This window comes from Gouania willdenowi, chromosome 11 (assembly GCF_900634775.1).
Source record: "Gouania willdenowi chromosome 11, fGouWil2.1, whole genome shotgun sequence".
In the NCBI taxonomy this organism is placed as follows: Eukaryota; Metazoa; Chordata; class Actinopteri; order Blenniiformes; family Gobiesocidae; genus Gouania; species Gouania willdenowi.
In genome coordinates this window covers 10,412,381-10,437,380 of record NC_041054.1, presented here as the reverse complement: position 1 = coordinate 10,437,380, position 25,000 = coordinate 10,412,381, and the positions used below count along the sequence as shown (strand labels likewise).

The 25,000-nt window shown below is 36.9% G+C and overlaps 3 protein-coding genes across 8 annotated transcripts in view; 1 reads left to right on the top strand and 2 right to left on the bottom strand.

The window, feature by feature from the left end:
* Positions 1 to 400: 400 nt before the first annotated feature.
* Positions 401 to 11,162, top strand: ptpn2b (protein tyrosine phosphatase non-receptor type 2b). 2 transcript variants are annotated; one of them, XM_028461980.1, is made up of 10 exons: positions 401 to 618; positions 2,029 to 2,119; positions 2,225 to 2,325; positions 3,452 to 3,550; positions 4,498 to 4,635; positions 5,157 to 5,366; positions 5,504 to 5,662; positions 6,103 to 6,305; positions 6,390 to 6,488; positions 10,377 to 11,162. In XM_028461980.1, exons 1-10 carry the CDS (start codon positions 562 to 564, stop codon positions 10,396 to 10,398), a joined length of 1,179 nt encoding a protein of 392 aa, XP_028317781.1. In that variant the 5' UTR covers positions 401 to 561; the 3' UTR covers positions 10,399 to 11,162. The 2 variants fall into 2 exon arrangements, with proteins under 2 accessions (XP_028317781.1, XP_028317782.1); XM_028461981.1 differs by lacking the exon at positions 5,504 to 5,662.
* Positions 11,163 to 12,708: 1,546 nt separating this feature from the next.
* On the bottom strand, positions 12,709 to 17,469 carry psmg2 (proteasome (prosome, macropain) assembly chaperone 2). The gene is made up of 7 exons (XM_028461982.1): positions 17,263 to 17,469; positions 15,560 to 15,731; positions 15,361 to 15,419; positions 14,621 to 14,739; positions 14,356 to 14,535; positions 13,116 to 13,236; positions 12,709 to 13,031 (listed from the first exon to the last, which is right to left on the bottom strand). The coding sequence occupies exons 1-7, from the start codon at positions 17,317 to 17,319 to the stop codon at positions 12,951 to 12,953; spliced, it is 789 nt and encodes a 262-aa protein (XP_028317783.1). The 5' UTR covers positions 17,320 to 17,469; the 3' UTR covers positions 12,709 to 12,950.
* Positions 17,470 to 18,662: 1,193 nt separating this feature from the next.
* Positions 18,663 to 25,000, bottom strand: part of LOC114472662 (probable 2-ketogluconate reductase) — a 13,691-nt gene continuing 7,353 nt past the window's right edge. The window contains exons 1-7 of one of the 5 annotated variants that reach the window (XM_028461976.1): positions 24,329 to 24,462; positions 24,142 to 24,264; positions 21,133 to 21,511; positions 20,169 to 20,340; positions 19,914 to 20,092; positions 19,159 to 19,255; positions 18,664 to 18,978 (exon numbers count right to left, since the gene is read on the bottom strand). In XM_028461976.1, the coding sequence (XP_028317777.1) occupies positions 18,813 to 18,978; positions 19,159 to 19,255; positions 19,914 to 20,092; positions 20,169 to 20,340; positions 21,133 to 21,511; positions 24,142 to 24,258 (1,110 nt within the window). In that variant the 5' untranslated portion in view covers positions 24,259 to 24,264; positions 24,329 to 24,462 and the 3' untranslated portion in view covers positions 18,664 to 18,812. Of the gene's footprint in view, positions 18,979 to 19,158; positions 19,256 to 19,913; positions 20,093 to 20,168; positions 20,341 to 21,132; positions 21,512 to 23,409; positions 23,470 to 24,141; positions 24,265 to 24,328; positions 24,463 to 25,000 lie in introns of those variants that run through there. The other 4 variants (XM_028461975.1, XM_028461977.1, XM_028461979.1 and 1 more) reach the window with 4 other exon arrangements.

Genomic DNA, 25,000 nt, shown 5'->3' with positions numbered 1-25,000 from the left:
AATAAAAACCAAATTGGAAATGCAAAACACTTTAACAAGTGTTGAAACATAGATTTACAAATGCTACATTGTAAATCTGTATATTGCTTCCACATTTGTCAATTTGTTTTCTGCATTTGTAAAAGTGTTGTGGTAAGTGTACATTTGTGTTGTTTTGCACTTGAAATTATCACAAAGGAGGAAACTTGGTAAACACATTTTCACTGCTTGAGCCACTTATGTAAGAAAATAGATTAAACGTGGAATAACTCTGCTGTTTAAAATATACACAATGGAAATAAACACATATATGTCAACAGCGCTGGCGAGGAAGGAAAACATTGGCTTCAGGTGTTTTTTTAAAAATGGATTTTATTTTGAAAGTGCTCGCAAAATCCTCGTATTGCGCCTGCGCACTGGTGCCCTCACGATGACAACTTCAGCAGGGAGATAACGGCGGAGCTGTAGCTGCTGGCGGCTGTGCTGTCACTTTTGTGACCGAGAGACAAACCGCACAGAGTAACGTTATGAGGTAGACAGTGGGTCACTTACCCAGCCTTCTCCTACAGCGGACGGTGAATAATGGAGAAGGAATTTGAAGACGTCGACTCGGAGGGCCACTGGCAGAAACTGTTCTCGGTAAGTCTTGTTAGCGTAGTTAGCATGAAGCTCAACAGTGAGGACTTAAAGCGCGCGTTTAATTCAGCACTTATCCATTAAGCCTTTAAATGTCTGCACTAATCGCTAGATTGTTTTTTTTTTTTTTTGTTTTGTTTTTTTTTAACGACTTTTAAACGTTTAATTAACGTAAATGTTCCACTTCTGTAACTCGCAGTAGCGATACTCGTAAGCTAAGTTTATATTACTTCATATCGTCCTCGGGGATTCACAGCTTTGCGCTTAATATGACACCCGCATTTTAGCTTCAATTCATGGGTTCACTTTTGAATTATTTGGCACTGCATTACTTCAAGTCAGACACACATTTAAAAAAAAAAAAAAAAAAAAAAAATTAGCCATGAAACTTATTTTGAAGTTACACTTACATTATAGGGGGGAAAAGAAACTAATTATGAAATAATTGATACAAGCTTTCACTCCAGGTAATTCAACTCAGGTGTGCTAAATAGCTCATTAGCCACAGGTGTTTGAAATCAAGCACAGGCTGCTTCTACAAACATTTCTGAAACATTGTGCTGTATTTTGGAGCTGAATATGTTCAGGTGTTGCCAATAACTTTAATGGTGAGGTACTATTAAAGTTCTAACTCTTACTGAATGTCCCAATGGTCCTTAAAAAGACTGTTGGGGAACGTGCTTTTTCATTCCGTGCTCCAATGCTATGGTACAACTTACCTGCTGAAATTAGGCTGGCTCCTTCCATGGATGTTTTTTTTTTTTTTTTTAGGACAAAGCTAATAAAAACCCATTTGTGCGCTGTCCTAAAATTCACGTTTTTGTATGTCTTTCATATTATTTTTATAATGTAATTTTAATGTATGTCTTTTTTGATGTACAGCATTGTGATTGAGGTACAGCACTTAGATTGCAAACACTTCAAATTAAAGCTGTTCACTTGCAAAAAGTCATAAAAAAACAATACTGAAACGGTGTAAAGTTGTCAGCCTCGATTAAAGAACTTTAATCAAACAAACATTCATAAACCCTGATATTACAATCAATGACGAGAAGTGTGATCACTTCACTTCCTCTTTATTATTGGCCCATGTTAGTGACAGGTCTGCCAAAAGAAGTTTAATTTAAAAAAAAAAAAAAAGCAGTTAAACATGAGTCAATGGTGGCCATACATCATAAGTTCTATGGTGAAACTAATGTTGATTTGAATTCAAATGTAACTGGAAATTTGTATTGCAACAAGTGCTTATTTAAAACCTTTTCACCTACTTAAAAATCCAACAATGACATCAGACGAAAACTGCAGAGCCTATAAAGAAAATCATTTATTTTTCAAAGTAATATTTCTTCACCCTTGTCTAAATTTACACCACAATGGTGTGCTCTGTTATTTTTTTGTCTTTCTACTTTCTAGGAAATCAGGAACGAGTCCCAAGAATTTGCCTACAAAGTGGCAAAATATCCTGAGAATCGCAACCGAAACAGATACAGAGATGTCAGTCCATGTGAGTGAACATTTGTAGATAATCCAAGCTGTCACCAAAGCTGCAGCACAATCTGTCATTTTGTACAACCCAACACCGACTACTGTCCTGTTAATGCATCTGTAGTTGATCACAGCCGGGTGATGCTGGAGAACACAGAAAATGACTACATCAATGCCAGTCTGGTTGTGGTGGAGGAGGCTCAAAGAAGTTACATCCTCACACAGGCAAGTTCGGTTCAGTTGAGGAATGCGAAGAGTGCTTTTGGCTTTGTTTCAGTGAGAAGGAGAAGGTCATACCCTGCTGTTTAAATATGCAAAAAGTGGAATAATACATCCAGGATAATAAAAGTAAATATTGGCTTGATCAAGCCCTCTCTGACCAAAGCTAGCTCAGGCTGATAAGGAGCAACTAAAACAAGCCAGCTGTTGCCATTAAGCACTAATAAATATGATCTACCTCACTGTCTATTTCCCTTCCTCACCGTTGTTCAAGTAGCTCAAGATTTTATTTTTAATTCTTTGATAAACATAGCCTGTGTGCCAACATGTTTTTTACTGAGCCCAACTAACCCTGAGGTGCAAGAGTACACAGCAACTGCTCTGTGAGCAGTGGGATAGTGTGAACTGTTGAGTAAAGCCCTTAAATAACTCAAGTGCTGAAAAACATGATAGTGACTGATGGCCACTTATCACATTAAGTTGTCCTAATTATTAGGCAATATGGACCATAACCCATATTATTTTTTCCTCAAAATGGCGATGTGTGATATAATTCTCTATTTTTAATTCAAATGAAGTCTGACCAGAAAGACAATCTGGGTTTAATTTTGTGATGCAAAATGCCACACGGGTACATTTATTAACAAACAGCTGCACAATATGTGCCACTTTTGTCTTTTTCTCCTATAAGGGACAGCACGTGTGAGTGAGTTCTGTACTGTGGCTTGGTTTGGAGAATATCTGGGCTAAGACACACTCGGTTATCCATCTATCTGTGCTTTTCATTCTGTATTTTAATACAATATATATTGACATAGGCGATAATGTAATTTTCTATACCGCCAAAAATTGAAAACTCAATATATCTTGAATCTCGATATATTGCCCAGCCCTACTTCCCATCTTATCTCTTTAGAGACTTGACCTTTGATGACCTTTAGAGATTAAAGCTTATAGTATAACTGTCATTGTGTGGAGGTCAGTTTCATAGCGATCACGCACACTATCTGCCCGTCTGTGGCTAAACTCATTATTTAAATTGTCTGTTTTTGTGTATAACAGAAAGGTTCCACAGATAGAACTTTGTTTATAACATAGAATTCAAGATGTCTGTGTGTGTTTTGGTCCACAGGGCCCACTCAGGAATACCTGTGGCCACTTTTGGCTTATGATCTGGCAGCAGAGGACCAAAGCAGTCATCATGCTCAACAGGGTTATCGAGAAAGGCTCAGTACGTATTAGCTTTTTTTGAGAAAAATACACTCACTAAAACATTTAACAGAACAGACCCCTTGAGGAATTTTTGTGTTTGGGTGTTAAACAGGATCTAATCTGGGGTGTTGGATTTTTTTTTTTTTCTTCTTCTTCTGAACGTTTGTGATCGTGCTGATTAAACACACAGTGAGGCTCCCTCATGCAGAACAGCTCTGACTTTTTGGTTTCCCAGTAAAGCAGCTCGAGTAGCACTCGCTATGTCAGAATACTTAGCCACACTGGTTTTCTTGGAAATGGAAGATGTGGAGTATTTAGCCTGCTGATGGTGTTCTACTCAGAATGATCCACTTGGCAAGCATTTGCACTAGTTCTGTGAAGAAAAGACAACATTTCGAAACAGTTCCTGCTAGCTGACAGCCTGCCGCAAACCTGATTATCTTTTCTAATGGCGTCTGTTAGCGTGTGCGATATGTTAAGCTTGTAATCTGCGGCTGGCATGTAGTATTGATTTAATCCGCGTTTTCTCTGTAAAGAATTTAATTTAATGCACTTTCCAATTGTGTTTTTGCTGATGTCAAACTGTTTCTCCACAAAGACAGGTTATTACTGAGGAATATGAATTTATTCACAACTGTGCATATCAGATTATTCCCTGAAGTATGAATCAACATCCAAGGGTTTTAATGACTTTGGTCTTTATTTCAGAGAAGTTGTTTGTTTTTTGTTTTTTTGGTCAATTTATTTATTTATTTTTAAGGAGTTTTAGTTTAAATGTGATGCAAACTGAACAATCTAGTAAAACTTTAAAAAAATTACCATGTTAGTAAATTTGAGGTCAGGTAGTAGAAAGTAACCGCCAGGGTTAAATGTCCTCATCAGGTTTTACAATTCCTGTTTTGCTCTCAGTTCTGTTTTATATTTGGTTTCTCTAATTAGCACCTTTTTGTCTCTCTCCCATGACAGGAGAAGTGTGCCCAGTACTGGCCCACAACTGAGGAGAGGGAAATGGCTTTCAGAGACACGTGTATCTTGGTCACTTTGTTGTCAGAGGACACCAAGTCCTACTACACCACCAGAATTTTGGAGCTGCAGAATGTAACTGTAGGTCACAGTCTGTACAACTCCTGGATAAAAAAAAAAAAGTTGTAGAAAGTCTTTGTGTTGTGCTTTGCATAATTCAATTCTCTGTTGGGTGCATTTTTAGGTGTATTTTCAGGAAAGAAAAAATGGGATTGGCAAAATTCCCCATAGTTGCAATACGTTCATTCTCACAAATCCCTTTTTGTTCACTAACTTTACCAATAAACAATCTTAAGGATGGGTTCAAAGATGCAACAAAGCCTGTTGCCACTTTAATTCATTCCAAATTAATTAATACAGGAACTCTCACTTGGGTGTCTTCTCATTTTTAAAAGAGACGTGTTAAGGTGTATTAACTATCTCATAAATTGATTCATAGAAAATGAAAGTTTGCACAGCTGTGTTGATAAACTATTCTGGGATGACTTCCTGTAACCATGGTTCTAGAAATCGGATCTGCGCCAACGCAAACAGATACAGGTTTAAAGTTGCCAGGCTGCTCCTGAGGCCTGTTTTTTTTTTTTTTGTGTCTTTTCTCACAGACGGGGGAGAAGAGACAGCTTTACCACTTCCATTACACCACGTGGCCTGATTTTGGTGTCCCTGAGTCACCGGCGTCCTTCCTCAATTTCCTCTTCAGGGTTCGTGAGTCTAGAGCGCTGGAAGTGGATCACGGACCAGCTGTGGTGCACTGCAGTGCTGGCATTGGACGCTCTGGAACATTTTCATTAGTCGACACATGCCTGGTCCTGGTTAGTCTTGCCTGTCTGTACAGCCTGTGATTTAATGCTTTGTATGTCTTTGCTTAAGCTTTCTATCTGCAGCCATTTGAGAATACTTTTACCCTTATTTTTTATAACACTTGACCTTTTTTTTTTTTTTTTTTTAGATAGACAAAAGAAAAAATCCCTCAGTAGACATCAAAGGCATTTTATTGGACATGAGAAAGTATCGCATGGGTCTAATCCAGACTCCTGATCAACTGAGGTTCTCTTACATGGCAGTTATTGAAGGAACCAAGTTTATCATGGGCGACTCCGCAGTGCAGGTAGAAACCGCTCACATTTGGTGCTTTTCACATATTTTCTATTCTTCCAACTCCTCTCAAGACTCTAAAATCTTTAGGATTTTTTGTATTTATTTACTTATTAATTTAAATAAACACTGAATTAAAACTGCCTTTAGAAATCTCAACAATATTGCTTGTTATGGTTCTAGTATTGTCAGAATCTAAAAGACTGATTTTATCGCCATCCATTATCTTTTTTTGTAATTAAAATTTTTATTGGAAACGTACAGTACATTCTTCAGTTCCACATTTTCAAATAATCCTGAAAAAATCAAGTGATTAAACAAATATTACTAAATGACATAATTCCAATTGTAGTAGGGCATTTTCATTAATGTTTCTTTGTCTATTTCTTACGTTTTTTGAGTTTGTACAAACTACAATGATCCTCATATGTATTATCGGTTTCCCTCCTCTAGAACCAGTGGCGGGAATTATCCAAAGAAGATCAGAGACCGTTATCAGGATCCCCTCCCTCTGCTCAGCCACAGGCCCGGTTTCCACCAGAGCAATGCAACGGCATCCAACAAGGTGGACAGGTGGAGGAGGAAGGAGACTACAGGCAGGATAGCGAAGCACCATCACAGTCTCTCCTGGAGGAGAAAGATGGCAGCACAACGCAGTAAGTCTGAAAAAAGTAACTAAAATGTTGTTTGAGAACCATGATTTTTGGACAGCTTTTATTTTAATATTTTTTATTACACAGCAAACGACGCAGAGAAGACGGAAGCTCCAAATCAGACACAGCCATGACTTCCTCAACAACCAAGGCCAGAAGCAGCGACTCGGAGAAGAAGAGAAAGAGGTGACTGTCATCTGTATTTTTGTCTGGTATCAAGACAATTTGACGCTATATACATTTTTAGTTTCTTTGAAATGTTTAGGTCTCAAACTGTTTAGAAGACTAAGATTTTGAAAGTGAGACAAGGTTTGCTTCACCTTCTCTATAAATGCTCTCACTGTGGGCCATATATGCCCAAAAGGTGACATTTAACAGCACAAGTCCGTCTGCAACTGCAAATTCTGGTTTTCCTTTCTCGTCCTACTTGGCCATTAAGTGTGAAACCTTGTTTAGTAAGCTAATGTCTTATCTCGTGTCCTAATGCAGACTGCTGGACACATTAACTCAGTCATCTCTGAAGGCCTCTCTCGTTGTGCTGTCGGTGTCGTTGAAGCCCTGTGTCCTAAAACTGTTGGTACCTGAGGTCTCACTTCACTGTTGTGGTTCTTCTGGACAGTCTGGGCTGCATTTGCTGCACATGACAGGAGTACGTCTGTTCGTTGGTGGGGGTTGGTGGTGGTCCTCTGTATTTTACCCCCCTCTCCAGGACAGCAACACCCAGAGGTGGAGGTTTACCCACATCTTATAAAACCCAACGTCTACTCTTATACATAGAGGTGTGTTTGTGTATTTGACACTTAGGGTCTGCTGTGTTATGTGACACTTTTGAGCCTGTACTACAAAGCTGGATTTCCTTTTATCGCACTTACTTCCGGTATTTATTGCGTGTGCTGTACTACGACGCTAGGTAACTTTTTACCGGGCTAAATCACCATGGTAACTGACACTGAACGGCTAACCTGGTCGGGAGTAGGTCAAGTGCTAGAGTACGGTAAGTTTTGATCCAGTGTAAAGCGCCGCCTCCTGACTAATCAGTTCTCTTGAAAAAACGTCCTGCTCAGAATAGGTGAGTCATTCAATGGACACCTTACTGTGTGGATCTGTGGAACAGGAAAGAGAATATTTAGGCATCAATACAATTCTTTCATTTACTGATGACATCCTATAGGAAACATATAGATTTTTTTTTTCTGATGGACTGATCTACATTACTCGGCTGATAAAGCTTCTTAATGATAAACTCATGTATTTATGTACACTGCCTCCATTTATATAGAGCCTCAGACCTGTAAGATAATACAGGCTGTATGAAATACAAATATTGTCCACCTTATAATGTAAGCTGAGCTGTATGAACGCAGCATCACAGCCACAGACAAGGTCTTTGCCTTATAGTAAAGTGAAACTAATCAGTGTTTTGTTTGTTCTCCAATAAATTAATGTATAATCTCACAAATTTACACATTAACAGTCATCAATTCTATGTCAACGTTTCTTGCTTCCTGCTTATGCTGCAGCAACTGTGTTGTTTTTGGTCTAAATTATGGATTTTTAAAACTTCACATTTTTTATAGAATTTTTAATTTTCTCGTTATTTGTGATTAATCTGACGCTGCAATCTCTGCCCCTTTTGAGCGCGAACGCAGCCAGGCTGAAATCACCTTAAGTGAACGTGTTTATAACCTGCTTCGTAGTACAGCTGCTCTGACAGAATGTTGGGTTTAGGTGAAGCCCGCTAATGGAGAGATATCCTGGATAAACTTAATCCAGCATCGTAGTACAGGCTGTGTTTAGCTTGGTTTGTGTAAGCATGGTGTCTGAGTGTAGTGTGTTAATGTATTTTTGTAGTAAATAGTTTTTGAAGTGGTTGAGTAAAGTTAAAGTAATTCTACTAGTTTAAACCCCATTTGATTAAAGCAAAAATCATTTGCTTAAAATTGAAATTTGAAATTGCCACTAGTTTGTTTTGATCTCCACCTTAAACACATTTTTAGACAGGTTTCGCACATTGTATTGTGGGATATGGAGTCCCATAGACGGATGCATAGAAGTGTTTTTCCTTGTTTCTTACCGTGATTTATTGTTTCTTCACCAGACGAGGACAGTGAATGGCTTGATACCTTTTCTGTTCTAGTTTGTTCCCGGTATTCTCCGTGATTTTGCTGGATTCCATCCAAACCCTAAAATAAACGCGCTTATCAAAATAAAAAATTCATATCCACATGAGCAAGTATTTAGCGACAGTGGGAAGAAACGACTCCATTTTAACAGGAAGAAATCTCCAGCAGAACCAGGTTCAGAGGTGGCAGCCTTCTGCTTTGACTGGTTGGGGTTAGTGGACAGAAGGACCAACAGAATGGGATAGAGAGATAGAACATCAGAGTGTAATAGACTAGTTGAGCCGTGAACCACAGATCAGGAACTGCCGTCATCAGCTTCACGACACCTGAAACAGAGCAGAGAGAGAAGGAAGAGGACAAGGCACTGACTGCAGAAAAACATGATACAGTATTATCAAGTGGGCCTCACTCCCAGTGGCCTAGTCAACACTTATTATAAAGGTGATGAATCTCTTCTCATTTATTGGTAAGACAGAGACTCCAAGGTCTGTAAAGGGGACAAGACACAGAACAGATAAGCCCACGTCTGCTCTAGCAGTTAGGTTATATTATGATTCAGTCCTGTTTATGCGTACTGTAAATCATAACCAGCTACATCAGAATTTGAATCTCTTCCCATTTATTGAACCAGTAAATGCGATCGTTCACAGACAAGCCCATATCTGCTCTAGCAGTTAGGTTATGTTGCAAAGGAGATGAATACAAACTTCCAAGCGGCAAATTCTAACCTTGTACATTTTTTTTCTTTCTCTCTCTCTCTCGATCAAATGATCTTCGATTTATTGATATTAAAGTTTGTTTTTTGTCTCCAGCAGCTTTAAATAGGTTGTGTTTTGGAAAGAAGTCACACTAATCTGTTTGCCTCTATGCAAAGTAGACGCTTCTAAATGCAGAGCCATCAGCCTGTCACACCAAACTGTGTTTCATGCTCCACGACTTTCAGCGCTTTGATTAGTAATTAAAAGTTCCCTAAAACCTTGTTTTTCATTGTTCCACACATTAATTACTTAAGTTGCATTAAAAATTACACAGGAATTAGTTAAACTGGATGTTCAAAATGGTGCAGCCAAACAAAAAATGTAGATGTATTCACAAAAAAGCCTGATTCAAACCTTTTTTTACTTGATTAAAGTACAGTAGACTGAGAGTAAAGCTGCGCTACATAGAATTTTGCACCTTCTAAATGTGTAATTTGCACTCCCACAGAAGTCCACACTTTAACCTTTAACAGTATGGCTAATGCTGCGTTTACAACAACTCAGTTTTTCCAAGTTTCAAAATTCCGATCTTCGTTTGTGATTTGTGGCTTTCCAATGCACTTTCTTAAGCAGGAAGGTCAGAAAAGCCAGAGTTCCAAGTTGCCTTGAACGCAGCATTACTGCTTCTTATACAGTGCCAATTTATCTTAGTTTTTTGTGGTTGCTAGTATTTATCTATGGATTGAAAATCAATTAGACATCTTGGTTGGATAATATTATCGAAAAATGAGTAATATTTACTTAAAACGATGGATTAAAAAGGTTTGGGAATGGAAAGAATGATCTTTTTTAAAGACAATGAACAACATATTGTTAGTGGGTATTCTGAGACTAATGACCAGCGTTGATCTGCATGTGTCTGATGGCTGTATTTACCTTTTTAACCAAATAATTCAAGTTACCTATTATAACGGTTTTAAATGCCTTCAGCATTTTCTCGGGCCGGCTACTTCAAAATCACCATATGACAACGCAAATACGCTGAAACTGATCAGTTACTATAACACGGCTCAGTTTCTGCCTGCACATTAGATTTCTGCTTTGTGGTGACGTTTTATCACTAAGACTTAATCCTGCTCAAGACACTAACCTGGTTTTGTTGCATTAGTTCCTGTGGTCAGTCCGTAGTTTCACTCGCAGTATTGGATTGTTTTTTATCTTAATGTGACCTCTTACATTTTGTGTTGTGACAGGACAAAAAGCAGCGACAGCTAACCAGCCCAGACCTCGACCTCACAACGACCGGCAAATCATCAGCAGGGAACTCCAGATTTCTCCCGGTTTCTGTTCCTTTCTTCACTTCCTCAACTCAGTAACTGGCCCCTCCTTTCATCGCTGCTTTTTTATGTTTTACTGTCATGTGTGGAATGGATGGGGTTTTTTGTTTTGTTTAGTCCTGTTTCTTTTCTTTTTTTTAAGATTATTGGCTAAGTAGCATTTTGTAGGCACAGTGCTCTTTTCACACCCCTTTCTCATCCCTGACTCTCCTTTCTCACTTGTTTACAGCAAACACTTTGACATTCTTTATAGACAAACACACCAGCAATATATACCCCCATTCTGCCTCTCAACTACTGCCTCACATCAAATATGAAATGTCCTTTTCGGTTTTTTTTTTAATATCAAACCATTTTGCAGTGTAATGTGTATTTTTTGAATAGAAATTTTCAAGGCAAAAATAAAGATTGTTCTATTTTTATAAGGAACTACTTGAAGTTTTTTAGACAGCGGGTTTGGTGAAATAAATTACTGCCAATCCCCACATAAGGAATGACGTGACATTTTCCTGATGTACATATTGTTTTCTAAAGATGTGTATAGAAGTATTTTTGCATGTTTCAATGAGCGACAAAAAGCTGATATTACAGATGTGCTTTCAGCGGACTGCTGGATTGATGACAATTTCCTTTTTTGAAAATAATGTCTTAAGTTTGAGTGTACAACACAAATAAAATTAGTATATTTAGTTCACATGCAAACCTTTGTCTCTTGTTTACTCGCATCAATAGTTTAAGGAAATTATTGGCTGATATATGGTGACGTCTGATACAATTAACAATCAACCTTTATTTTAAAGCTTATTTTGCGTTTGTGGAATTGCTGTTTTATCTACTTATGTAATTTTTCTTACACAAACTCTGCTGTGCATTAACCAAGACCTGCACCAAAATAAACTATGGTACAGATCGTGTTCCCACATCCTTATGATGGGAAAAGCCAAAAGTGGCACCACATGTTATTGACTAGCTGGTTATAAATATGCCTGTGTGGCATTTTGCTCCAGTTACTTTGACCCAATCTTCTTTGTGGAGGAAAAAATATCAAGAATATTTTTTTGGCGTCCTTTGATCTAATTCTGTGCAGCCCCAAAACTAAAATCACAAACGGAAAAAAGAAAATTCCAAATTACTCCTGAAACACACTAAAATAAAATGCAAATCAATAACCTAAATTACAGAACAACACAAGGGTAACAAAGTACACGAACCCACTACAAAAATGTCAGACAAATATATTTGCATTGCCCGATCTCGTTTGATTTATGAAGCTAAGCAGGTCTGGGCCTGATTAGTAGTTGGATGGGAGACCACTGAGAATTCCAGGTGCCACAGTGGGGGACAGTCGCCCCAGTGCAGCTGTGGCTACAATAGTAGTTTACCACCACTAAGTGTGGAGTAAAAGAATAATGCCTTAATTCTGTAAAGCACTTTGAGTGCCTATGATAAAGCGCTATATAAAATTCAATAGCATTATTAATAAAATCTGTAAAACGAGAGAAAAATATACAAAAAGACTTCAAAGGTATACAATAGAAATATGGACAAAAGTCCCAAAACCTTTTATTTCCTGTATTAATGCTCAGTCATAATTCTAAATGTTGACCATGTGGCCTTTGGATCAGACAATCACCTATTTATGTGATTTAAGTTGTCATCTCTGCTCTGTATTCTCCAGCCCATTCAAGCTAAATTCTTAGTGCTTTTGATAAATTCATTGCAAACTCAAAGTATGGCCCTCTATTTGCACTTTAAGGTTGTGTTCTTTGAAACGGTGGCCAACACAAAGGGATTTAGTCAAAGTCTAAATAAATCAAATTTATCAAATGTTAGCTTCTCTTTGTCTTTTATTTGGTCTTAATAATGTATACAGAAGGGTTTATATACATATAGGTTTTTTAATATTCATTTATTTTTTTAAATCAATGCTACCATATAATTCACCCAACAAAGCTTTTAAATGTTATTCACAAACGTGACAAAGCAGTTTCCTGAGCGAATCAACGTTGCCTTGTAACTTTTGTCCCAGCTGAGGAAAAGAGGATCAAATTACAGAAAGGTGGGACTGCCAGGAATACAAGGTGGCAGCTGGCCAAGCATTTTCAGTTATGTGAGCGTAGGCGGGAACCAGTTAGTGCGTCACAGTTGAATTCTTCTCTGTTTCGGACACATTTGTCCTGCTGTGGAATAAAAAAAAAAAAAAAAAAAAAAAAAAAGGAACAAGCCAAAAAACCTCGCTTAAATTTCATTCGTACAAGACTGATTTTATTTTTTTTGTACATTTCCTGTTAACTTTACACATTGGAAGAAAGTTCTCAGAAAAAAAAAGATGTAAAACATTGGCCTGTGTTAAATATTGTGCAATATCAATACATAGTTCTGAGAGATCAGAGCAGACTTTTCTGGGTTTCCTTACAAATAAAAAGCTGAGAAACAGCTAAACATAATATATATATATATATATATATATATATAGTATGTTCAGAGTTTTTAGAAGAGTGCAGGAGGGATTCCACTCCCAAACAGGAGACTCCATGAAGTTGGTATCTTCCATTTATTGGTCTTTTGGCTCTGTAATAACAAACGTTACAAGATTAGAGCAACATTAGCATTAATTAGACTAAAGTTTGATCCTGGATCAAGCTTGTTGCTCACATGTTCGTCCAGTAGGTGGAGCCAGTCGTTCAGATGATTGACGATAGTGAAGGCATCAGGGATGTTGTCTCCTTCTGAACAGAAGAGTAGCAGCACGGCCAGAGGGAGATCTTGCTCACAACTTGAGGAATATGACATAAAAAATAGAAGTATGTAAAATAGACTTTCACAATGTCAAACTCACAAATGTATGGAAGCAGATTAGGGCCAAACTTGATTAAGAAAATAATTTTGGGCAAATCAAGAATGAAGTAGAAATGTCGAGGTTAAAGTCGAAATTTTGAAAATGAACTCAAAATACAGTATGTTGATAAAAGTGGAAGGTTTGTTAATGAAGTCAAATCTATGGAAACTGACGAGGGCCAATTCACCATATGACAACAAATAGCAGATTGTGGCCCTCTACAAAATGCCGTCTATCGATGAATGCGTTAAACTATGCATCAAAGTTGGGTTTAATAACAGAGATTCTTTCTTTATTAGCTCATAAACACAGTGTTGTAATCTCTTAAAAGGACATTGAAGAGCTATTGCCAAAAACGTCATCTGTTCAAAAGGAAAAATTAGTCAAGTTTGATTGAAGATCTGTACGGAAACAGATTAGGGCCACTTTTGATGGAGACTGTTGTCGTTTATGGTGAATTGGCCCTAGTCAGCTTCCGTAGGTTTGACTTTAATAGCAAACCTTCAACTTTTATCACGATATTGTATTTTGAGTTTATTTTTTGAAAGTTCGACTTTAATCTCCTTTTTTCGACTTTAATCTCGCCATTATATTATATATAACCTTTATTCCCCAAATTTCGACTTTATTCTCGACATTTCGACTTTAATCTCGACTTTAATCTCCAAATTTCAACATTATTCTTGACATTTTGACTTTATTCTCGAGATTTCGACTTTAATCTTCAAATTTCAACATTATTCTCGACATTTCGACTTTATTCTTGATTTGCCCAAAATTATTTTCTCCATCAAAATTGGCCCTAATCTGCTTCTGTACAAATGCATCACAACATAAACGGAAGATAATTTGAACAAATTCTGTACAACATCGTCCTAAATCTTGCAGTATTTAGAAATATAGAAAATACATTAAAAAAAATAAAATAAATAAATTGTACTTTTACAGTTTAGGCCACTTCAGAGTGTTTAATGGATAATTATGCCATGTGATTGTATCCAACCATATCTATAATCTCAGGTTCACAAGAAAAGACCGATTTGCTTCTATCTTTACCTGTCTGTGTAAAGTCCTTTGGTGATTCCACCTCCAGGGATACAGAGCCGCATCTCTGCGTCGGGGTTGCTCAGTCCTGGAAAAGCCGGCATGCGTTCCATCTCTTTCCATCCGAGCTCCTTTAGAGTGTCTGCGTTTGTCTTCATCAGAGACGGAGTGACCAGGTACCTCAAAGGTGTGCTAACGTGATGACATGAAGGCGTTTTTTTATTAGTATGACTAAGATTGATCAGCTGATGCACGTTGGAGGCTGGCGTCTGTTTACCTCTGGAGCTGCTGGTCGTCTCGTTGGTAGGCGTGGCTACTGGACAGAACCACGGTTCTGGAGAATCCGCTCGCTCTGATCCAGGAAACGAGCAGCTGACGAAACTTTTTGGACTTTGTCTGTGTGAAAATTAACATTGGAGATAACTTTCTATTCAGTTTTTAAATAGTTTGGAGCACTGTAACATGGAAGCATTATTTATTCATGATTAACCCTAACTAACATTTCACCGTTGGGGTCAAATTGACCCCAGAGGAACACCAATGTGTGCAATATGCAAAAATATCTAATTTTATGCTTAATCAATGGTAACCATAAATTAGGAAAAGTTATGAAATATGAAGCAAAAATAAATAATAGTTGACTATTTTTTGAGTGATAGACATTTGGGGTCAAATTGACCCAAAGGATAATAGAGGGGTTACACGTCTTTGCAAAACATTTTAAGCACTATTACGACTTGTTCTGCCTATGCCGATTTATCACCAGTCCAACACACACACCCATTCAATCTTACTGGAAACATTAGATACTACACGGAACTTTGGACTGTGAAAGAAGAAAATAAATATGACTCTGAAAAGAAGTGGCTAGCAGGAAATACACTCATAATCTTAACTACTGATGATGCAAACATGCATCAGAGCTAAAAAAAAAAAAAGACTAAATGACAGAGATTTATCTTGATAATTCGTTTCTGGATCATTCTCCACAATGACGTCACAAAGCTGTTGTTGTACCTGAAGGATCGGCGCTCTGATCTGAAGAACTGCCAGCTTCTGCTCATCTGATGTGTAAACTGTGAAATGCAAAAATAAATAAACAAATAAATAAAATTCCATTGCTTAAATTCCCTGAGACATTGTAGCAATACTGTATTAATCCACAAACTAAAGAGAGCCCTTAGGCTTTCTACTGGCTGGGTTTGGTGTTTGCTACCTTCAGCAGGAGTGTGCAGCTCCACTGTGTTGTCCTGGCGGTTGGCGTAGGGATCGTTTCCTGCCATGGGAATGAGACAGTCTGTGTGTATGTAGCCCACTCTGTTCATGTGAAGGGTGGACACGATGAGGTCTACGGCAAGCTGACCCACATTACCGACTGCCACGGCTGGCTAGAGGAGGGAATACAGAAAAAGTGAAAGAGATTAACTGGTTTTATTTGAAAATAAATATTAGCCTAAACTTGCGAGAGAATGAAGCTAACCTAGGAAGTAAATCTAATATTATTCATACATGAGAACAGATATTTGATAGACACAGGGTATGAAATAAAGATAATATTACGGGGGTAATCTTAGCCCCCGCAGTCTAAAAAATGGGGGCATTTTAATAATAAAAGTGTCTATTTGTACGGTTACCAAAGTACAAGTACGTAGCGTCTTAGGGTTAGGTTATAACCCAATATCGCAACAATTTGTAGGGTTAGGTTTAGGGTGAGGTTCAGTATTAGTCATGCAACCTAAACTGACCAATGACTGACCTGTCACATGACCTAAACTTGCCAAATAGAGGTGCTGCATACGAATAGAATGTCGGTAGCCTCTGCCTTTAAAATTGATGGGGGTGGGGGCATGAAAAAAAATGTAATTAGAGCTTTCATATTTGTATAAATTAAAATGCAAATGAAGGAAAATCTCACCCTTTCTTTTTCAGGGAAGTTTGCAAGTACCGTAGTACAGTATTCTAATAAAGAAAGAAGGAGACAGATGTAGGGAAACTCCACGTTTATTTAGCTTTTAACAGCCTGTACATATTACACAAAAGAAAACCTCAAAAATAGTTTATTAGACCTACAGTTTCTAAGGAAATGTATATATACATTATGTCTAGAGGATAACAAGTTGTTAACAAAGAACTTGGGGGTAATTTTGGCCCATGGAACAAGGTTTTTGGGGACATTCTTGGCTAAATTGTGGGCAAAATTTGTTGTATTGTTAAGTGAAAAAAACATTATACAAATAATTTACATTTGTACTAAAGAAAAGATCCCACGCTTGTGTCGGAATCTGTTAAAGTGAGTAAATGTGGCCTTCTGCAGAGCTGGATAATGGCACAGGTGGATTGCATCTAATAAAACATACAGGACAGCAGGCCTCGAGGACACAAAGGTTGATCATTAATGACATCGGATTAAATCCAAGTCACAGCTTTCTAGTGAGATCCTAAAAGACCAAATAATCCCTGCCTGTCGTCATTTTTTAATCTCAAAACCAGGGACAGAAAGCCTGGAGATCTAGTTATGGAGGTCAACTGCAGATCTACTGCATCCAGATCTGATCTGTTTTCTTTGGCAGTTCCTTTCCTCTTAAATATAAACAAATAAATCACACTTTGACATCATCAAACTCATAAAGTTTCTCACAGCAGTGATCTAGTAGTTATTATATAACTTTAACTAATTATTCTATTCAGGCAGCAACGTCAAACTAAACAACAGAACTTTCAGTGAAATCATCTGCCTGTCAACATGTGCTTCTGATTAACGTTTAAAGCAGACAGAAGGTATGTAAATGCACGAACTCATTAATGTACTTTCCACTAGCAAGCCTTTATCTATCTCACAGAAAAAATCTGTCAAAAATCAGTTCTTGGTGTGACTCGGTGACTATTTGTTTCGGTCCACGCAGCAGTTCATTCACTCACCATGACGAGGGTGAAATCTTTAAAACAAGGCGTCGAGCTGTCCGAGGAGATAAACATGTTGCTATATAGATTACAGCCACACACAGACTAATGTTGAAGATATTATAAACAGCAAAATCTCTAAATGTTTGTAGTTTATTTTCCCTCCTGGTTTTAAGCGCCGTGTGTGTTATGAACTTCCTCGTCTCCCGTGTCGACTGGTGATGATGCAAGTGGCGGTTTTAGGACCACATAAATATGCCTGAATAAAAACAATACAACTTCGCTTCATCTTTGTCATTAATGCCAATCGTGAATAAACAAATTCTGCCATCTAATTCTTGTTAAATATATTGGACAAACTACATAAAACATACTATATAAAAAAAATGTAGACCGTGTTTCAACCATGCTGGCCATCCGAGTGTATTAGAAATAAACAGTGTTGGGTAAGTTACTCTAAACTTGTAATATATTTATATTACTAGTTACTGGGATAAAAATGTAATATATTTGTATTACAATATTAGTGTTTTTTTATTTTATTTTAAATGTAACTGCGTTACACTACTTTGAGTTACTTTTGATCCAGAACACTAATTATATCACACTGATAGTGTTGGAATAACATTGGTCTAAGTTTTGTTTCAAATACTTCTGTTGTTTTGTTCCCCATAAGTTATATTTAACTATAATGGTCATCTTTTTTTCCTCAAATAATTGCGAACAGTGAGAAAACGAAGCAAATATGCACTTAAATTAAATGTGCTTGTAACTTGAGTTACTTTAATTGTAACTAGTAATATATTACAAAAATAACTAGTTATTCCCAACACTGGAAATACATGAGCAACAATAAATCAATTGAAAATTAGTTTATATTGTATTTTATTAGAAATTACTGGACTGTGATTGAATAATCCCATAAAAACATATTAAAGTTAAAAACGTAATTGTAAGGCTATAAGCATCATATCCTCAATCTATCTACATATATTAAGGTATATATAATAGCGCTTGCTTATTATTCTTTTTTTTCCCCCCATTTTTGGTAAGACTTTTGACCAAAAATTGGAATAATTTTCAATTAATCAACAAAAAATACGCATTTTGTGGGTTATTGTTGGATTTTTGTAAGTTAGTACTGTCATTACATGAACATGAAATCAACACCTTCAAGTACACATTGTTTGACGTGAGCAATGTGGTGATACAATACATCAATCCCTATGCTAGTTATTTAAAAACAACTGAAGGAAATTGTAGATGGAATATATAGAACATATAGAATAAATGAAATGTGGCTACCAAGACAGTGAGGCACAATGGTTTACATACAATACATTCATTTTATTTGCATTTATCAAATTCACCCAACAGTGCATTCATTGTAATGACACTAAAAGTCATCCATTTAATTAAAAGCAATTTATTTAATTCATGTTGTAGTCACTTTAGTCATTGTGACAAAGAGAGAACTCAAAGAAACAAAGAAAATGTGTATATAAAAGTTATTTCAATCATACAAATCGGTCATTGAGCATTTCTCGATCTCACTCTTTCCATAATAATCAGTTTTTCCCTTCAGGACGGACTTCATTAGGAACAGGCAGGCCTTTTACTGCTGCTACAGCATTGTCCACCATCTGCTGAATCATCTTCTTGGTGGTGGTGTAAGTGTTGGTGCCGACGTGGGGAGTGATCAGCACATTGGGCAGGTGGAGGAGTGGATGATCTCTGCACAAACACAACAGAAGGAAGGAAATACGTCCAATTTATTTATTTCACTTTTATCCCAGAAGAGTTTTTGGGTTTACGTACAACCTGGTTGACGAATTAGAGAGTATATTTATTATTTTCTGACTGGTTTGTCTATTTCTTCTTCGATTTCTATTAATTGATGAACACAGGAAGTACCTGGGCAGAGGTTCAGGATAGGTTACGTCTAAAGCTGCAGCTCGGATGCTTTCAGAATGCAGAGCTTTGACCAAAGCATCCTGATCCACAACAAGACCTGAAATAAAAACCAGAACACTCACACTTACAATTATTCCAGCACAGATGCATAAATACAGTAATTCAAATACAGTACATACTTTTTTTATATAGTTGGGGGGGGGGGGGGGGGGGGGTCGGGGGAACCCACAAAATAACATTAATTAACATTACTACAGTTGTGCCACAGTACTATTTCATTTAGGAAAAATAACTAAATCAAAACACACTTCAAAATGAATATTTCTGCTTCTAGTCTTTCACTTTAAGAGCCCTGGGTATAAGATATATATATATATATATAACCAACTGATTATTATAAAATATCTTGCATACAAAAACGACATAGTCGTAACTACAAATTAAAACATTTTAGAGCAGTGGTTTTCAAGTTTCAAATTTGAAAATGTGCATTTAATCAGTTAATTTTTTTCTATCCAATACCTGACATTTCAGGTGACCCCATTTTAATTCCAGGTGACCCTACATGGGGTTATGACCCAATTTACAAATTTACCTAAAGTAGGACTTACACCTGTTTTTCACTCTCTCTCTGTCATGATATAAATAGTTGTACATTTGATGATTTAAATGTGTATCACTTTAAATAATTCAATTGTTTCAAAGGGTTTTTTTTCCACCCACATGGAAAGTCCTTGGAAACCAGAGATTCTCACCTCTGCTGACATTGACCAGAGTGGCTGTGGGTTTCATGAGGGAGAACTCTCTGTGGCTGATTAACCCTTTGGTTTCCGCAGTCAGGTTCACCACCAGCACCACAAAGTCTGACTCCTTCAGAAGGTCGTCCATGTTCTGACAGTAACACGCTCCCACACTCTGCTCTTCTTCTACACTTCTAAACAACAACAACAACAACAATGTTTGTTTTTGAATCTTCTATTTCTGTCGTGTAGCTTTGATGGAGTAAATACCTTCTGTGTCTGTTGTGGTAGAGGATCTTCATGTCGAAGCCTTTTGCTCTCTGAGCGATTTTGTATCCGATGCGCCCCATTCCGATGATTCCTATAGTCGATCCCGTTACTTCAACACCCATCAAACATAGGGGTATATGTGTGGTTTTTGGGTCAATGCTGACTTGATGGCCTACGGAGGGATGTAGAAGAAAGACTTTTTGTCTAATTTGAGAGTCTTTTATCAATACAAATAAAAACCTATATTGCTCAACGTCAATTTTAATTAATACTGTGTTTCCATGGCGACTTTTTTTTGCCCACAATTTGTTTATTGACTTTTTCACAAAAAGCCTCCCTCCCTCAGCAATACAATATTATAGGCAAAAAGACATAAAAAAGTAAGTGATCATAGATAAGAAGGAATATACAGAAAATAAATAAAATTAAATAATACATAAATAAATAAATTCTCATAAAATTCCTCAGCTTTGCCACTGACTATATATGTCAGTTTTTCTAACACTAGATTGCAAGACCTTTCCTTAATCCACTGACTGCAATCAGCTCAATGTCATTCCACTGGTCTTTGCACTTTTTGATTCTAAGTTTTTGTTCACATTTTATATTATATTCTAACTTTTTGAATCGAAAACATCCAAAGACATAATTTTCCACTCGTTTTATTTGTATTTCCAAAGGGTTGGGAATCAAAAGTGTCTCTTGAGCATTTGTCGCGTCAAAAAAAAAGTCTGTATTTTGATTTATAGAGTGCAATCTTTTTAAATGTATAACAATATTGTTTGGTACAAATCTTTTACATCACTATATTTTGCAGCAGTCAGTTACTGAGAGTGTAATTAGCATAATCTTGTGTTTATTTTCCAATGGTATTTTTGTTGGAGTAATTTGTGTTCTAAGACACCCATATCTGATCTAAAAGGTTCCGACCACCTGTGCCACTAAAATACGGAGGGTTTCTCACATTCAACAATCTTCCTGGCTGATGCCAGCAGCAGACCCATGGCCATGTCTGCAGTGGCATTGTTCACCACATCCGGTGTGTTGCACACCTTCACACCCAGGCTGGTGATGTACGGCACGTCCAGGTGGTCGATGCCCACGCCTCCGTTGGCGACCACTTTAAGTGACGGTAGTGAGCTGAGCAGTGAGTGCTGCACTGGAGGATCATTGTTCCACACAAACACACTCTGGATCTTTGGACCGTGCAGCTGTGGGTTGAGGAGAAAGTCTTTGTGGCAGATGAGGTTGAAGTTGGCCCCCATGATGTCCACGGCTTCTTCGATGTAACCGTTTTCACTAACCTCTGAGATCAGAGCCCAAGGCTTTTCTGCTGCCATTTCCTGTCGGGTAAAGCACAAGAGGACGTTTTGGTTAAAGCAGGGGTTCGCAATCTTCGGGTCAGGACCCCAATTGGGGCCATGAGAGACTGGGAGGGGGTCGCCAGAGAAAGAGGAATATTTTTGAACATTTTGATCCCATTTTTGCTTATTCTTACCATTTTTCTGCAACTACACCAAACTCGCCATAGTTTAACCTATTTTTCTTGCCATATTTTTGCTCCTTTTAATGCGTTTTTGCTCCATCACTCCCATTTCTGCCACTTCTCCATGAAAATTTTTTGCCTTTTCTGCAAATTTTTCCACTTTCAAGACATTTTTTCAACATTCATAGACCCTTTCCACCAGTTTTCACACCTAATGTTGACCCAATATTGTGACTTTTAACCTCATTTCACCATAATTAATGCTTATTTTTCCCCAATTTAACTACATTCACGGTTTTGTCATGCCCATTATTTGCCAGTTTAAACTAATTGTTCCATTATTGACACTTTGAACCTTTTATATTACTTTTACAGTCCATTTTTGGCCACTTTAGTTTGCAACTTTTAACCAATTTCTGTGGTTTTTAAAATCCCATCCTCCTGTCGCTAAATGCTTGTTCATGTGGATCTTGTTGGGTTCTTTCTTTCTTACTATGGAGGACTATATTTTGTTAGGGTTAGGGTTAGAATTTAAAGGATCTGGTAAAATGATGGTACATTAGAAATGCTCCCTCACAGCTGATAGAATAATGCAACTCCAGTCTTTTCCCATCTATATCCCATAGTAGAAGTGGAATGTATGTGTTCTCACTGCCTATGACTGTCTCTCTTTGTTCACTCTGTGATATAGTGCGTCATTAACCAGATGACATTGGCAGCATGAGCAAATAATTAGGGAGCAATTTATCCAGGGGTGACACAGATACAAAGGTAAAAAGGTTTCCCAATTACCTATAATATAAAAGTAGTATTAATATTTCTTACCATGAAAAATAAGATCAGATCATTTTAAATGTATAGCAACGTATATTTAAAAAAAAACAAAAAAAACCCAATATTAAATAACAATAATATTGCTTTCTTAAGCACCCCCCCCCCCTCTTTTCATTATTGCATCCAGGATGACAGCTTGATACAATGACAGAAAATGCTCAAATAAAGCATTATATATATATATATTTTTTTTTACTATTCTCATCTGTTTGGTCCAGAGTTTTATAAAGTACAGTCAAGTCACTCATCCTCCCGCTGAGACAGATGTACAGACGTTGCTTTATGTTCTGTTCTAGGAGCAGATTTACCCATTCAATCTTTCTAAAACCCATGAACTGAAACAAAATAGGAAGTATCTATTGATACGGAAACGTATCAATAGCCTACGAGGACTATGGGCACGTTTTACGGACCTTTTCACGGCAAATTCCACCTTTAAAAATACATATACGAAAAAACTTAAATTTTAGGCTATTTCCTTGGTTAGGGCTAAAATAAAAGGGTTAGCCGGGTAGCTAAAAATAAATATGAGCTAAAATAAAACTGACGGAACTTTAGGTCACGTGGTACATCCATCACGTCACCTAAACTGGCCAATGAGGGGCGCTGCGTATGAATAGACTGGCCACAAAATAATAAATTCAGCATAATTATATTGTTATTTTTTACTTAATTTAAAACATTGTTATTTTAAATAATTAATCTGTGAACATCAAACACGCGACTCTCAGGCATTAAATCATATTATACTGTTGTAACCAATCCAGTCTCAGATTACAGGTGTTACAACAAGCGTACGTGGAGGTGGAAAACTACTAAAAAATATCAGCACAAAAGTCAATATACGCATCAAATAAACTATCCCCTCAAGTTTTACCAGAAAAAAATAAAAACAAAATATTAAGTAGTAAAAGTACTGACAGCAGTTTCTCGTTGCGAGTTTCTTCCTTCTAGTCCGTTCGACCCGGAAGATAAACTTGGGCAAGTTGGAGGAATTTCAAAATAAGTGCGCGAAGACGTTGGTAAGTAGAAGAATAAATATTAAATAAATACGTTTTTATTTTCTCTTAAGTTTTACGATTACACTGTTCATACTGATAAATGCAGCTGTCTTTAAAACATTATAGTCACCAATAACACAGTGAGTGGACTTAAGCTAATTGTTTTATTCAAGTAAACCATTTTAAATTAAACTCAATGGTGACTGGATATACAAAATGTGTACAATCAAATTAATAGAAACACAGACACAGTTTTTTTTTTTAATTTTATTTTTTAACTTTAATTGGACATTTACAAAAATGCAAACTCGAATAATAAACTCAACTTCCAACTTCTTCAAAGCAATTAAGAACAAAACAACAAAGAAAAAAATAATAATATTGCAAATCAACGAAAAAGGTCAGGGCTTCCATATGAGTTGAGCATACAGAAATATATTAGATGCGCATATATATATATATATATATATATATATATATATATATATATATATATATATATATATATATATGACCATTTGGTGCTATGTTTAACCCTGATCTCCTCCTGATGTGATACAGTATATATATATATATCACATCAGGAGGAGATCAGGGTTAAACATAGCACCAAATGGTCAGTCTGAGGAAAAGATCAGATACATGGGCCTACCTTTCTGTGTTGCAGTAGTTGTGCAGATCTGTGCAAATGTGCCACTGCAGTGAGGCGGAATGCTTGAGCTGGAGCAGAGAGTTTCCTCAGACTTTGGACATGGTGGAGCGATCTCATTCTAGCCTTTAAACAAAAGAAGTAGTGAAATATTTACAAGTATCTGCTGGCTATATTTCAAATGTATTACCAGAGTGAAAAAGGTGTGAAACTTCTCAACAGGTGAGCTGAGAAATCACCAATGTGGCCCAAAAGTCCACAGGTCAAACATTTGTGCATGAATGATTTACACGACCATTTCTCAGGCAAAGCTTTTCAATCGACTCACTCAGTCGTGATGTGACAGTTGAAACTTTAGCTCACCAATTGTTAGTTGTTGTTTAAACTTGAAAAGCTGTTCCCAGTGTTTTGATTGGTTCAACTTCAGTATGTGCAAATGTTTTGACCACCAGAGGTGAAAGTAATGGATTACATGTACTCACATGGCCTCACATTACTGTAATTGAGTTGCTTTTATGGGTACTTGTACTTTTTTGAGTATATTTCTAAATCAGAAATTTGACTTGTACTTAAGTACATTTTAAAAGAAGCAATCTGTTACATTTCTACACCCAACCATTACTGAGTAAATTACTTTTATTGTTGTTGTTTTAAAATGATCAACGGACTTTGTGAAACTACAAAAAAATGAAATTACATCATTGCCGACCAACCAGATTAAACCTAATGTACGGCGCCAAAATAGCCATGAATGCCAGTTATTTTTAATTGAATTCATTGGTTTTATTTTATTTAAAAAATAAATAAAAAATACTATTATTTTATACAGATGCCTTTGTGGAAAATAAATTGAGTTTCAATT